This window comes from Cyrtonyx montezumae, unplaced genomic scaffold (genome assembly GCF_038088225.1).
Source record: "Cyrtonyx montezumae isolate F1298 unplaced genomic scaffold, pur_monq_1.0 scaffold_24, whole genome shotgun sequence".
Classification (NCBI taxonomy): domain Eukaryota; kingdom Metazoa; phylum Chordata; class Aves; order Galliformes; family Odontophoridae; genus Cyrtonyx; species Cyrtonyx montezumae.
The window spans coordinates 1,754,010-1,768,366 of NW_027071981.1; the positions used below are offsets into that span (position 1 = coordinate 1,754,010).

Genomic DNA, 14,357 nt, shown 5'->3' on the forward strand with positions numbered 1-14,357 from the left:
AAACAGTATTTTACAACAACTGCAGTGTTCAAAATCCAGACTTTCAACAATGCCAAAGACGGGTGACCACCAAAATATGCATTTTTACAGCATTTAAAATGCTGTGAAGTTAAAGAGTTCATCTACAAACTTCTTCATTCTTACTCTGAGCTATCTATTATTATTTATTTCAGGAAAGGCACCAGTTGTGCTGTTCTTTCTCTAAGATCCTCTTTTATTTTTTGGATGTAAAGTAACTCCCAGGCTAAATGAAAACTCAGATACATTATTAATTAATACAATGCTTAGCAAAAAGGGAGAGCAGACTACACTTCCAGCAAGCTTTGCCATTTTTTTTGAACAACAGCAATTAAAAATCAAACTACCTCCAGCCTGTACCTTCACCAGTTATCTTCTTTAATAAGTGTTTAATTTATGAAGAAATATCTACAAAAACTTACCTCCCTGACAGAAAGCTGTGGGGGTAGTGACACAGAAAATACAAAACTGGTGAACTGGTAGTCAGCAGAATTAACCTTTTCACAAATCTGGAAAAGAAGAATTTTAATATTGAACTACAGCAATGGAATAGAGTTGGTAATTTTTTAGGATCTTATTTATTCTAGCATAAACACTGAGAATCCATATTAATATGCATTCAGATAGATGCCAAACATACAAATTAGACTAACCCCTAAGGAAGCTTAAACACACATGGAGAAAAAAATAAAATGAATGCTAATAAAGGCTAATTATTAGCTTTCAGGATGAAATCAGCACCTCTGATAAAGAGATTTCCTTGAGAGAATCAGGTTTTGTGGTGCCTTAATAAATGAGCTCGCACACGAGAGTTTTGTGAGATTTTCCATTGCTACAAAAGAGCATAACTCTGAAACAAGTCTTAAAAGTAGGTTCAGTGAAAATGTATGCACTCTTCCAATGGAAACAAAAAAAAGAAGCATCCAGCATTTCAACAGAATCTATGTACTATGCTCCCATAGCCCTGTTTTTAGATCTATTCATGGTATTAAACCAAATTTGTTTCTACCAAAACTCAGTTGAACATCTCAAATGCAATGGCATGCATTCTCTAACTAATATTTTTGTTTGTTGCATAAGCAATTGTATTGTTTAGAGATGATATCTGCAACACGCATTGTGTCCATACTCCGGTTTTCCTCACTATCTGTTGTACCATCAAACATATTTTCTTCCTTTGCAGCTTTCTAAATAGTCCTATGTGGTAATGAAACACTCCTATATTAGAAACATACAGTTAAACTGAATAGCACAGCATATGATGCTTCCTCATTTTGCCTTACATGACAAAAAGAGATCATCATTTCCAGTGAGGTTTCACTTGTACTCTAAGCTGCTAGCCTAATTACAAAAATATGCTCCTGTCTGTCATTCCATTGTACATATACTGCTGTTTTTGAAGTTACATTATACCAAACCTCAGATAAAACATGGTCACAGAAACAAATGTTATTTCCGAGCTGCAGAATAGGTATGCAAATGCTATGACAGCAGTATATAGCTGAATGGCACCATCTACAACTCAAATATCCAAAACAGGTAAATGTTTCAGTTTGGTTTGCTCCCTTTTTCAACTGTTTAACTGTACAGTGTTTCTAATCACTAGATCTACACTGCAGGCCCCAACACATAAAAGCTAAAAAGTACACATATAGATTAAGAACTGACAATTTACCTTTTTAACAAAGTCAATCTCGCAGAACTCCTGAAGGATTCCCAAACACACACTGCAAACCTCCATGGCCAAGTTCTCCACAGCAGCATTATGATCATTATCCAAAGGAATCTGACCGAGCACTTCATCCTGGTTCAGATTGTCAGGCCCTTCTTCTGTGTATCCAAGTCTGAATCGTTTACAAGGTGGATCAGCTACATCAAAGCAAGCTGTGTCTTCTTTTTCTTGATTCCCTTTCAGGAACTGTTTCAAATCCTTCAACAAATCCTAACACAAACGGAAGGATTCTACTGTTGTTGACTTTTCCTCTTTTACTCAGTGCCGTAAAAAGCACTTACAAACACAGGTTTAAAAGGCAGAAGAAACCACACGTAGCTTTAGTCTCTGTGTATGTAATTAACAGCTTGTAAAATATACCAAAAAGACACTTCTGGTGTACTTTACATATACATTTTAAAATAAAAAGCTCCAAGCTGTCAAAATGTTACCCCAAAAAATGATTTTCACTGAACAGACTTTACTGTCCAAGAACACTGGAAACATTTTACTTGCAGAAATGCATTTATCTTCAGCCTCACCACTATTAAAAGAAATAGGTGTTTATTGCCTTTTTGCCATTCAGACTACCTAAGAAACTCCTCTAACAGAATTAGCCCAGATGATGAATAGAGTTGGCTACCATGAGAAGAAAATTAGAGCAGATAAAACAGGATGGTGAAATTAAACATGCATGACAAAGTACATGTCACATTCATTCATGTAATGAGAGGCTTATGAATATTCACGGATACGACGGTGAGGAGAGAGAATTAACCAGATATCTGAAATTTAGGAAGGATGACAGGTAGAGGTAACACATGGTTCAGAAAAAAGATTTATTAAAACATCTTCAATGACAGCAATTGCTGTGTTGTTGCAACTCAGATGAAAACGGGGTAAAGCTGCAAAAGAATGACAGAAGGCACACAGAACACTTCCCAACAGATTGACAGGAAAATGAAAGAGGATAAGAAAGATGTGAAAGGATTCTGAAGAGTCTAGATTTGAATGAAACCGAAACAATCAAGGCAAACACCATAAAACACAAGCATAAGGCCAGGTACATAGAAATAATGGGCCTATATAATGAGAACTCTAAGAATGAATATGGTGGAGGAACAAATAGCCAAACACAATTTGAGAAGCATATCATATAAGAACACAGGCAAGACTCATTGTGCACAACTGGGAAAAAATCTGCAGAATGGTGAATTTCATCAGGAAGGTCAGCTAAACAGGGTGCCTAGTAATGTAGTTTGAATGAAGACCAAGGAGTTATGCTTCACCTGTGCCATTCTTTTGCTACAACCTTCAGTTGAGGGTTGATTCTGAGGGTTGATCTGGGAAGATGGAGGAAGCATGAGGCGAGAAAGTTTGGTGCCTTCCCTGAATCAGCTGCAGCGATGTAGAGCCCCTTCACTACTTACTGCATTAATGGAAAAATGAAGGAGGGAACAGTGGCTCTGTCCTATTGACAGGGGTTTCCAGGGAACGTACAGCAACTTAACGAACTGAACACCAAACTCATGGCAATTCTTATCCTACACCACTACTGTAGATCCTCAGATTTGTACAGTTTAGCAGTCATTTCTCTTGCCTCATTTTGTAAAGAGATTTCCTCGCGAGCAGAGTCTGAGAATACAAACAACATCCTTCTCCTCCAAGAAGTGTACAAATAATATTGCATTCACAAGGTCACGAGTTGTAATTAGAAATAACACAATGAACAAACCTTGCATGGATGTCTATAAAGCGTCTGTGATCCCACACGGCAGAACCTGAATATGCATCGTGGACACGTGCCAGCGCCCAGCAACAGCTCAACAATCGGTCTGTCCTTTTCTGTTAGAGAAGACATGCTAGATAACCCTAAAACAAACAAACAAAAAAATAGGCTAACGATAAACGCAACTCAGCAAACCGAGAATAGAGGGATTCATTCAACTCCCAGGGAGGTAGCCATGGTGCAGGGAAGAGCCCCTTAAAGCCCAACGCAGCAGCAGGCCGCACGCCGCCCCACAGCTCGGCCCGCCCGCAGCCACGGCCCCACGCAGGCGGCAGCCGCGGCACAGCCCGGCGCCGCGCGGGGCGGAGCGCGTCGATAGGGGCGGAACGCGGAGCCCGGGGCCGGAAGGCCGCCGGCTCGATCGCTCGGCGCTGCGGTTGCCGCCTGCTGGGGGCGGGCGGAGGAGCGCGGCGGGCCGGGGCTGCGGACAGGCGAAGATGGCTTCGCAGCCGCCGCCTCCCAAGCCCTGGGAGAACCGGCGACTGGCGGGCGGCGTGGCGCCCGCCTTCCAGTGAGTGTGCGCTCCGAGCCTGGGCCTCTCCGCGCACGGCGGGGTCGGCCTTCGCCCCTTGCGGGCGGCCGAGCTCAAAGGTCGGGCCTGGCGCGGCGTCAGGCCGAGCGACGACCGAGGGCTGTGTCGGGCCGGGTTGTGCGGGGCGGTGTGGGGCCGTTCTTTCGGAGAGGGAGTAGGGTGTGGGGGAACGTCAGCTGGAAGGGTGCTGTGGGCTCAGCGGCAGTCTGTGGAGAGCCGAGGACTTAAGGAGGTGGAGGCGGACGTGTTTAGCAAAGCTGGGTGTGTTGCCACAGTGCGAAAAAAATGCTGTTGTTCATTCCCGAGGATGCGGTGTGTGCTCTCCGTGGGAGAGGGGCTGTGTGTTGCCGTCCCTAGCAATGGAAAGATGAATGTCTTCTCCACCAGAAAACAGAGTGTACTGACTCGGAAGGACGCTGTGCCAAACCAACTTAAATGAGAAATCAAGGAAAGCTTGATGGCTGAAGATCGGGCTTGTTTTCCACTTGGTGCTCTAGGTTGAGCCGAAACTGGGCTAAAGGTTACATCCAACCTGATGCTGGTTGTAACATCCTGACAAACTTTATGCTCTCATTGCAGGCTGAAGCTTGCTGAGCGTGAGGTTTGATGTTAACTTTTCTTATGATGTTATCTAGCCCATTTTACTTTACTCCAAGCATCTTAAAAGTGAGCTGTCGTAAGCTGTTTTGGGTGGGGGGGTACCCCCATCTTCTGTGGTAGTAACTTCTTAATTTTGCTTCTGTTAAGTCTAGTTTGGAAGAAGCAAACAGTGTAAAGATATAAATATTACGCTTCACTTTAGGTAAACCTCTTACATTTTGCTGTGGGGAAAGTTGTTCCTTGTCATACGTGTAAGTAGTAAAGCAAATGTGATTCAGTATAGAAAACAGCAGTAGTTGGACAACCACTTGATGGAATTCAGATGCCAACCTAGTACTTGCAGGGAGCTATTACAAAGTAAACTGGCTGAAACTTACAGGTTGCAAAGGGCTAGAAGTTTATTAAATTAAAAAAAAAAAAAAGTAAATGAGTTCATGGTACATCTCTCTGCCAACTGTTAACGGTTTTAGATTCAAGTGTTTAGCTTTGGTGTTTGGCTGCCAGGTTCTTCAACCTGGCCCTACCGAAACGCAAGGTCATATTGATGGGTTATTCAAGAATGCTGGAGAAAATGAAAATATAATCTCATTTTGAGTTCTGATCTTGGTTGTCTGAATTTGTTTAGGTCTCCTGATTTGGGTGACAACTTGCTGACCAGACCTGGACAGCCCACAGTTGCACGGATACCTCCACCTATTTTGCCAAGACCATCGCAGCAAACAGGAAGCAGTAGTCTCAGTACTTTACGGCCAGCATATAGCAGTTCTTTTACTTCAGGCTATGGTTCATATGGAACTTCTTTTTATGGAAGCTACAGTCCGTACGGTTATGGATATGGTGGTTTAGGCTATAACCGCTTTCGTACAGATGATATTCCTCCCAGCAGGTTTGTTCAGCAGGCTGAAGAGAGCAGCAGAGGTGCATTTCAGTCCATTGAGAGTATCGTGCATGCGTTTGCCTCAGTCAGCATGATGATGGACGCTACCTTTTCAGCTGTGTACAACAGTTTCAGAGCTGTGTTGGATGTAGCCAATCACTTCTCCCGCCTCAAAGTACACTTCACAAAGGTGTTTTCAGCTTTTGCTTTAGTGAGAACTATAAGATATCTCTACCAACGTCTACAGCGATTACTGGGTCTGCGGAAGAGCTCTGAGAATGAGGATTTGTGGGCTGAAAGTCAGGGGACAGTAGCTCGTGCTGGTCTTGAAGACAAGGCAGCTAACTCAGCAAAATCCTGGCCTATTTTCTTGTTCTTTGCTGTTATTATGGGAGGTCCCTATCTGATTTGGAAACTGCTTTCTACATACAGTGATGAAGAATCAGGTAAAAATGATCTGCAGCGTGAGAGAATCATGAGAAGCACAGAGTATGTTGTTCATTTAGTTATCATGTGTATAGAGATTAATCTTAAACTTTAGTAATGGAATTCTATAGATTCTGGGATACGACACTGAATTTTAAGCATGTGGTACAAGTAATACCCTGTATAAATAGCCTACTGTTGAACTGAGATTCAGTTTAATGGTACACTTTATATGATTCCAAAGTCATGATTCCTTTCTATTAAATGTGGTAGTTGGGGAAGAAGGAAAAGCTATTGGTTAGGTTGACTCACAAAATGTTGACTTTATTAGTCCTGTCAGTTAAGGTGTTAAGGTGTCTTCTCTCATTTTTTTAATAAAAAAAAAAAAAGAACAAAAAAACCTCCCAGCCATAAAATTCAAAGCAAGTAAGTTCTTAATTTCTTTTTGGAAACAGTATCTAGTAACTGGGCAAGTGGAGAAGATGATCATGTAGTTGGAAGAGCAGAATATGACTTCAGTGCTCTCTCAGAAGAGGAAATTTCCTTCCGTGCTGGTGACATTCTAAAATTAGCACCTAGAGGTAAGCTTTTAATTTTGTTTGTTCTCTAATCATATGTCAAATAAGTCATGTAGTTTGAGTCTGAAATTGTGTGTGTGTGTGGAGGGGGGGGGGGGGGGGCCTTGAAGGATAAGGGGCAGGGGGAATACGTGAAAATGTGAAAACAAAGCACCTTTTTCTGACCCAGTTCCTTGTACCTATTGATTTTTTTTCACTTTTTGTTAAATGTGTTGTAAAAAATATTATTTAATAGTTGTGTTCAATTTCCCTAAATTATGACATAGCCTAATGTTACTCAGTGTATGGGAACTGTTGAATCAGGTCCTGAACCACTGATGGATCACCTGAGGTAGCACTGAGTCAGCTGCAGGAGCACAGGTGAAGGCAATGCACCTGTGTGACCAGAAGGGGTGGAGTCTGGCTCCACCTCACCTAGACCCATTTAAGGGCTGACCACCACTGGGGAAGGGTCTCTTGTTGGAGATCCCTCCCCTGTGGAGTTCTAGGCGAGCCTCGACCTTCAGTGATGGGTGAGCCATTCCTAATTTACAGATTGTCTTTATACCATCTGGATAATGTATCCAAAAATATGCTGTCCATCCTTGTTAAATTGTGTGGGTACTATATTGTGTGGGTTCTATTCTTTCAGGGTATTCACCTACACTCAGGGAGTACTTTGTGGTTACCTTCGTCGCTATCCTTTTTTCGTATTTGCTGTACGACTGTGAAAATCCTTAGGCATTTGCAGTATGGTGGTGTCAACAATTTCAGCTTCACAGTGCACTTCAAAACACCACATAACACAGATCCTAGTCATTTCTCTTGCGTGGTCATTCGTATTTCTCTTTTATCACAGAGTTATTTTCTCTGTGATTATTTGTCCTCTGCTTCCTTGTGTATTTGTGCCTCCTCTGCAGTATATTTTGATTCGCTTTGTAACTTAATGCTTTTATGTTTTCTTCTTCAGACCAACAACCCAAAATCCGTGGTTGGCTTTTGGCCAGTTATGATGGTCAAACAACAGGACTTGTTCCAGCTAATTATATCAAAATACTAGGCAAAAGAAGAGGGAGGAAAACAGTGGATTTGGAAAGGATTCCAGAGCAACGTCCATCCTTCACTGGGATATCTGCTAGAGGATCCACTGCTGCTGTGACTTTAGAGGAACAGGAAGCTGCTTTTGATTCTGTTTTTGTAGGAAGTAATAAAGTTCCTGTTGCATCTGACTCCACTGTGGTTAGTGGAGAGAAACAGGAACTCTAATGCACTTTCCTCAACAAAGGAATTGAATGATGTTTTATTGGTAAAAGTTAGGGTATGTTTAAAATCTATGTTGTAGTAGAACACTGGGCTTGTACCAGACTGGTGAAAGGATGGAGAAATTCTTGCTCAAATTTGTATTATTTCTTTTTGATTCACTTAAGACTGTATATTAATGACTACATAACCACCTTGCAGTAGCTCTAAGATATGGAGCCAAGAAGAATTGAGGTGTTTGTTTGCTCTGCTATAAACAGGGAAATAAGAGCTGGCCTGTTCTCATTAAGTTGACAAACCATTGATAAAATCAAAATAAAAATTAATGTCCAGTCTTCACTGGAACATCAGCTTGACAACATGCCACTTCAGTTGATGTGCAAAGGGAAAGTAGATTTCTGTGAAATGTCTGGAACTGGAGGCTGAGGATAAAATACTCTAGTAATAGTGCATTGTTACCCTCTTAAGGATTGCTAGAGATTTAGGTGACACAATGAAACAATTACAAGTTCTCAGTTGCTTGCTTGCTTTTGGTAAGAAGTAGGGCTTCTGTCACAAAGACTTAGCTTTTTTTTAATTATTATTATTATTTTTAATTAAAAAAAAAAAGGGGTAATGAGAAAGAGAAGGAGGTACTGTAAGGGGAGGAGATTAGAAATTAAAAGAGAAAAGCAACGAGGCTTTGTTTATTAAATGAATGTTACAATAAAGGGCATCATCTAGTCAAGCACTTTCCAGGTCAGTTATTTTTACACTCCCTGTTATGGTAAGCTAATTTAGCATCACTTCTAGCCCATTTTATGTTGCAGCCTATTACTCCCTATCAGTAGCCTACCATCTACTGCATCTCATTTCCATTTTTCTGTTTATTTTTGTTTTAAAGAATGTCAAAAGTAATCTTTTGGAGAGGGGGGAGTTTACAGAATTCTGTTGAGTGGCAAAGAAAATGTAATGTTTTGTACTTAGGTGTTCCAGTTAGCTAAGTTCTTGGAGGTATATCTTTTACACTGCCATGGTAAATGCCAGGTGGTAAATGTTATGTCAGCCCATACAACTTGAGAGCTCTGGTTTATCAAGAACCTTAAAAGCATTAAGTCTGTTCAGTGTGTAATATCTTATTCATATTGGTCTTTGAGCATTCTGTATCGAAATACAATTTTTCTTAATGAAGGAGAGATAATTAAAACCTTTTTCCTTGTGGAATATATATATGCACGCATTCTAAAGGTTAGAGGAGTGGGTAAACTTACTAAAACATGAAAATACAGTTCTAATTTTGAAGATGGAAAAAGTAGGATACGTGCTTTTGCTTAACTGATCCAGTAGTTTCAATTTGTTTCTGTAGAGATCTTCAACACACATTGTGTATTAGCAAAACTTTCAGTATTTACACTTTAATTGTGTTTTCTACCTTGTTCTTAGACATCTCAGCAAAATGGACAAGAAAAATTGAGGGCAGCATAATTTTATTCAGGTAGCATGGCTGAGAAGATGCATCTTTTGCTGGATCCTCAGATTTTTAATTATCCTCCAAGTGCCTGTTGATACAACAAGAATAAGTGGCTGTGGTCAGGTATTGGGAGATATCATTTTCACTAGTTGTTAGATCTTCAAGTGGAGAGGAAGAGGAAGAAGTACTTTAAAAAACAAATGGGAAAAGCGAAACTGAACTCACTGGATTTAAAATAGAGTGTTTAAAAAATGGCAAACAACTCTGAAATATGAAATACATGGAGAGGGGGAAAAAGGAGTGGGTGTTAAAGTGTACAGTTTTGCTTACAGTGTATATTCATGGGAGGAATGAATTACTGTTGTGAGATTTACTTAATGGGCTCTCAGTCTTCCATGTCGGTGGTGCCTTGCAGTCAGAGGAAGGGTTTAAATAAATGAACAATCCAAACATTTTTGTAGCATCCATTCAAGTAGACTTCTATTTACTTGCTTACAAGAAGTTTGGTAGGCAGTGCTTCGGTGTTAGAATCTTTCAAACTACTAATTCTAAGATGAATTTAATTTTTCACATTTCAAGACATATTACTGTAAAAACAATTAGTAGAAAAACAGGTTATTAATAATTTGTCTTTAGAGCAGTTCAGTGATCACTAACTGATCACTTAACTTTCACTGATCACTAACTTTCGTAACTGTATCTGCTAAATGTTGGCAGAGGTTTGGATTTTTTTCAATCTTATAATTACTTTAATGGGAAAAGGAAGACAAAGCACTGAAGTAAGTTACTTAGTGGCAAAAGGGCATTAAAATGAATTTAAGGAAAGTATACATGTGTTAAGATTTAAGTTTTGTTTTGCACATACAAACTAGTGTCTGGAAAAGGCCTGAGTCATACAATTCCATTGTATATGTTTCTGCCTCTGTGACAGCCTATGGGAAAAAAAAAACATTTAAACAAATGCTGATTGAAAAAGCAGCCTGTCAAGACTTGCCCAGCTTCAGTGGGAAGACTGAAAGGAGCAAGTGTGGCTTCAACAGGAGTAGGTGGAAGAGGTTAGGAAAACAACTGACTCTTATCTAAAGCCCTCTATATTATTCTTATGTTATTCTTTGGAATTATTTATATACCTGTAGCATATAAGCATAGAAGGCTGTAACATGTGAGCTAGTAAGATTGCTTTGGCACGTTTGGTTGTTTTGTTGAAGTGTGCTAGTCAGGGAAATGCAAAGCAAATTTTCTTAGAAATCCGTTCTGTGTAGGGAAGATCTCACTGAAGAGGCATCAAGGCAGAAACCAGCGCACCGCTATCCACGCTGCACTACCAGCGGTATAGAACTACGCAATGTTGTGATGGGCAGCGGTGTCCGCAGGCGGTAGCGTGCCCTTCTCCCGCTCTCCCGAGGCCGGCTCTGCTCTGTGCACCGCGCCCAACGCTCCCTGGGCCTCGCTGTGCTCAAGCTGAACCCGTCGCATCGCTGCGGGACGGCGCTGGTGACGCGAAGGAGGCGGTGTCGCCAGGAGGGGGTGCCGCCACTGCACTGCGACAAGGCGGGGCCGCTGGGAAGGGCGCTTCCTCCCTCAGCCGCTCCTCCCGGGCGCGTTATTGGTCGTCACCGGCGTGAGGGAGCCGAGCCTCGTCGCTCGCCCGGGGCCGATTGGCTGCGGTGCTAGTAGTGTCTAAGCGGCCGTGGCTCGGCTCGGCTCGTGCTGCTTCTGCTGCTGGGGACCACCGCTGCTCGGCGCCCATCCCGGCTCCTCGGGAAGCGGCTCCGCCGTCCGCTCCGCTGCTTTGCGCCGGCCTGGAAGCCCTGCAGGTAACCCTGCCCCGCTGCGGCTGTCGAGGCCGGGTCCCCTCCGCGGGCGGGCTGCCCCCGCCGGCTCCCGTTGTTGTTGTTATCAATGGAAACGTACCTCGGTTTTGTCGCTGCTCTCCTCGCTGCCGCTCTTGTTCTGCATGGAGTGAGTGGGTGAAATGTGATTTGGTGCGATTAGGTTCGAGAATTTTGTAATGTTTTGAGTAATTGTCCCTGCGTAGTCAGGTTTCTTCGTACGTCGTCATGGTTGCTGATGCGTACGTGAACGCGTTGCCAGCAAAGTGCGTAAAACTCACGGCATCCTTCCCTTTAAATCATAAGCTCCCGCTGTGGAGAAGTAACTGCTTTTCTTTCTTTGCTTATCCAAATGATGCTGTTTCGGAAGAGGTGATGTGTGCGATATTGGTGTTACTAATGCCTTTCCTCAAGTGTATTTTATATCTTAGGGCTTGAGGTGCTCTGTCACCTGACTCGTTTCTGTGGATTTGTAAATCAGCTGCATAAATTTGTGTAAGAAGTGGGCTTTGCATCCTATGACCTCTGGTGCTGATCTGTCCTCACCTGGTAATCCGTACTCCACATATTCAGTGGCTTAACTACTCAACTCTTGTGTGTCTGTGCACTAACAGAGAGAAGTTTCTGAATTACCACAGCAGCACCATCTAACGCTGCCATCGTGATAAGGACTTTGATGTAGGACTGATCTACCTGTACTTCATAGTGGTACCTGTATTAGTTGGGAATTTGGAGCTCGTATCATTTGTGAAGGGCCTTTATCTCTTCGCTGTTTGGCACACTTTGCAGTAGACTTTATTTAGATGGGATTGCCAGAGTGCTGTAACTTTGTTTGACTTGCCTTTCTAAAAGGAAAGTCTTTGACCTGATGCCATAGCTTGTGGTTTTTCTGCTTTGTTTGAATCTCATAACCACAGGTAACCTAAGCATTACCTTAGTATGCTCCCATTTCTTTTAAATTTCTGGTAGTTTCACTTGGCTGCCCTTTTGAGAGAATAAATGCTTATAGTAAACTGCATATTTTGTTTCTACTAATAGCAACGACAAAAAACACCTGCTGGAATGGATTCTACAGTTAGAACCAAATCAGAGCTGTTTTGTGTATTTCTCTCTTCTTTTAGCTATGCTGTGCAAAAGAAATACCTACCTGTAGTATTCCTTTAGTAACAGGGAGTTAAATCTACTTTGGGCCAGATGTATTTTCCTTGAAATTCTCCATGATCCTCACTTTATACATAAAAATTCAAGTGACTTTTAGGTTCTGCTAATGTGATCCCTTTTCTCAAATGTAAAATGCACGTAAAAAATGTGTGGGGTTTTGTTTTCCCAATTATTTGGACTGCATTTCATAAGTGTTCAAGTACCAGAACAAAGCATATAAATTAAATACCGATCTGTTGCTTAACTTGAAACTGGAGGAACAAGGCTCTTTGACCCTAGTAATCCCAATAACTGGGATAACTAACTATAAATAACAACTAATAAGTTGTTCTGCATGCTTCAGGACAGCTCAAAAGTCAGATGTTCAGGATGAAAGACATTCAGGCGTTGTGTTCTGGAGTTTTAGTGGTTGCCTCTTAGCTGTGTGCCATGAGTTGACCCCTGTATGATGGGAGTCAGATTTGTAAAACAAATTAGGCCAACATAGAAAGTTTGGAGAACAGAAAAATGTACTTAAGTGCAAGTAAGCTTAAATGTAAGAGCTCCTCTGTAGTTCAGGCTGTTTCTTCTGATTTCCTCTGAGATTGCAGGACGCCTTGTTTTGTACTGAGGGGCTCCGTGTCATGAATCCTTCTGGAAATAGACCCTAGATAGTTCCATTTCACAGCTGCTGAAAGGGGTGGTAGTTTTGGGGTGTATTCTGAACAATTAAATACCAATTCCTCACAGAGACTTTCATTTACTTTTCTGTAGTACTCTGAAAATAATTCTCATCCTTGGATTCAAGAACCTGCCTGGGTCTGGATCCTGTATTTTCAGTTCCCTCTTCAGGGGAGGGAATTAAAAATCCATGTTTCAGAGTTGCAATAGGTTTTTTTTTGTTCCAAGTATTTAGCAACTGAGGTAAATGAGGCATCTCACGAGCATTTGTTTCCATTCTGGCTGATACACTGCCTGCAGTACAGCTCCCAGGTTTTGGTGGAGTTGGACATACACAAGCTTTAGTTATTAGTTCAGCCTGTCTCCCAGCAGTTTTAATCTTGAGAGCCGATATAACACATTACAAGTTTGTGTAATTCAAATCAATCTCTTAACTAGAGTGGATGTTGTTTTTAACCACCAGTCATAATGGTTCCATGCTACTATGTAGGACTGTGCTGTGCAGTGGTTGATGGGTAGGCATATCTTCTGTGTAGTTGACTGCAGGGGAGGAAGCATCTAGCCAGTGTGGATGACTGACATTTGGGATAAAATAGTGTGCTTGCTTAGAGCACGATGTCAGAGCCACAGCAGCAAGTCAGTAGTACTACTGGTAGAGTTCACGTGCATATAAGCAAGGGAAGAGACCAGAGAAGGAACCTATGAGTATTTTTGCTTGGCTAAGTTATTGCATGGTCTTTTATGCAGTTTTGGATACTTTTGTGAAATCTAAGTTTTATCTTGGCTTAACAAAGGTGATCAGGTTCCGCTCTGTGTTTGTAACCTGGTCCTGGAAACAGCAGGTCTTGCATCTGTGCTGTATTCATTGTCTTGTTCTGTCTTGCACTTTCATTCATAAGTTAGGGAAAGAAAGACTTTACAGCATTGTTAGCTTTCTCATTCTGTAATAGACTTTCTTCTAGACTGCATTTAGAGTGCTTAATAGTTCTATCACTTCTAAAAACTGATGCTTCCAGAAACTTCTGTCTCTTGGCGCAACTGTTTGTGGCTATTTTTTTTTCTCAGTCCATTGTTTTGGTGCATTTATTTATTTATTTAATAAAGCTTTATAAGTTTATGTGCAAGTGCATTTTTCTATTCCTTTCTGTTAAAGCTGCAGTTGAGTCTGGTTTGTTGTGTCGTACGCTTTCTCTCCCTCATAGAATCTGAGTGTGCGGATATGAAATGGTCATGGTTTTATGATTTCTGTTATCAGTATTTCATATCATCACATCATGTAGTACACTGAGAATCTCAGAAATGTACTAGAGCTCCCTGAAAACTTTGCTGTTTCGTTTGCATTTTCTGGTTGGTGGGAGTGATAAAACTGACTGAAAGGCACAAGACGAGCTCTCTTTGCTCCTTGGCAGATCAGAAGGGTTTTTTTCCCTTTCTTTCCCTTCCTCCCCCCAATTTTTTTGAGCTGATGGGCCTGTGGGGCTGCT

At 41.7% G+C, this 14,357-nt stretch overlaps 2 protein-coding genes across 2 annotated transcripts in view; one reads left to right on the forward strand and one right to left on the reverse strand.

Annotated features, from left to right (window-relative positions):
- Positions 1 to 3,641, reverse strand: part of PUS10 (pseudouridine synthase 10) — a 28,275-nt gene extending 24,634 nt beyond the window's left edge. Inside the window, exons 1-3 of the mRNA XM_065739460.1 lie at positions 3,465 to 3,641; positions 1,694 to 1,960; positions 441 to 527 (exon numbers count right to left, since the gene is read on the reverse strand). Coding sequence (XP_065595532.1) covers positions 441 to 527; positions 1,694 to 1,960; positions 3,465 to 3,590 — 480 coding nt within the window. The 5' untranslated portion in view covers positions 3,591 to 3,641. The remainder of the gene's footprint in view (positions 1 to 440; positions 528 to 1,693; positions 1,961 to 3,464) is intronic.
- Positions 3,642 to 3,826: 185 nt separating this feature from the next.
- Positions 3,827 to 8,342, forward strand: PEX13 (peroxisomal biogenesis factor 13). Its single transcript, XM_065739462.1, has 4 exons — positions 3,827 to 4,029; positions 5,276 to 5,973; positions 6,409 to 6,534; positions 7,481 to 8,342. Exons 1-4 carry the CDS (start codon positions 3,956 to 3,958, stop codon positions 7,774 to 7,776), a joined length of 1,194 nt encoding a protein of 397 aa, XP_065595534.1. The 5' UTR covers positions 3,827 to 3,955; the 3' UTR covers positions 7,777 to 8,342.
- The last annotated feature ends 6,015 nt before the right edge of the window (positions 8,343 to 14,357 follow it).

Excerpts from the sequence above, each read along its gene's own strand:
- PEX13 (XM_065739462.1), top strand. The coding sequence starts at position 3,956 with ATGGCTTCGCAGCCGCCGCCTCCCAAGCCCTGGGAGAACCGGCGACTG. Across the intron at positions 4,030-5,275 it reads GGCGTGGCGCCCGCCTTCCA|GTCTCCTGATTTGGGTGACA; the intron begins GTGAGTGTGCGC and ends GAATTTGTTTAG. Across the intron at positions 6,535-7,480 it reads TCTAAAATTAGCACCTAGAG|ACCAACAACCCAAAATCCGT; the intron begins GTAAGCTTTTAA and ends TTTCTTCTTCAG.